Here is a 625-nt window from a genome sequence, read left to right as displayed (position 1 = left end):
CTTCTCGTGCTCTTTTGATGATATCTTCCGCCTGTGTGATGTTCCGCTTCCCAAGTATTGCCAGATCTGAGCCACGGCCAACTGCCTGTCGTATGCCCACCAAAATCTCTTTGACGCCATTGATGCGTTCTTCCAGTTCCTCAATGTGCTGTGCCACTGTCTTGTCTCCTGTGGCATGGAAGAAAGGAAAAAATTAAATTCTGTAAGATTAAATGAGTGATATCAAAACAACAATTTTCTAAAAGGAGATCTATTGATGTTTACTTCTTCAATACACAGGTAAAAAAAAAACTCTTACCACCAGATCTGGCTGCTTCCCGCGCATCTTCCCACAGCTGGTCAACCTGAGTCATGACAGTCGACAGGGTTTCTTCAAAGTCTTCATCATTGAGCACAGTCGGGTTGCTCACAATGTCTGCTAGGAGGCGTTCCAGCTCAGCCAAACGCTCACGGTGAACACTCACACTGTCCAGAACCAGGTTGTAGCAAGCAGGGCAGTCTGTAGGAATAAATCTTTTTTGGACACTGTCTCTCCCCAGTTTAAAAATATGATATATGACACTTGGAAAGTCCTGTCAGTTCACTTGGCATTAATTGATATTTCTATACTTTGCCTAAACAAGAC

General features: G+C 43.7%; 1 protein-coding gene across 1 annotated transcript in view; it reads right to left on the bottom strand.

Annotated features, from left to right (window-relative positions):
- Positions 1-625, bottom strand: part of LOC119591300 (laminin subunit gamma-1-like) — an 83,409-nt gene that overhangs the window by 7,058 nt on the left and 75,726 nt on the right. The window contains exons 20-21 of the mRNA XM_037940028.1: positions 299-499; positions 1-168 (exon numbers count right to left, since the gene is read on the bottom strand). Coding sequence (XP_037795956.1) covers positions 1-168; positions 299-499 — 369 coding nt within the window. The remainder of the gene's footprint in view (positions 169-298; positions 500-625) is intronic.

The sequence above is a fragment of the Penaeus monodon genome, chromosome 28 (genome assembly GCF_015228065.2).
Source record: "Penaeus monodon isolate SGIC_2016 chromosome 28, NSTDA_Pmon_1, whole genome shotgun sequence".
Classification (NCBI taxonomy): Eukaryota; Metazoa; Arthropoda; class Malacostraca; order Decapoda; family Penaeidae; genus Penaeus; species Penaeus monodon.
The sequence above is the reverse complement of the archived record's forward strand: the minus strand, read 5'-3'. Positions and strand labels throughout refer to the sequence as shown.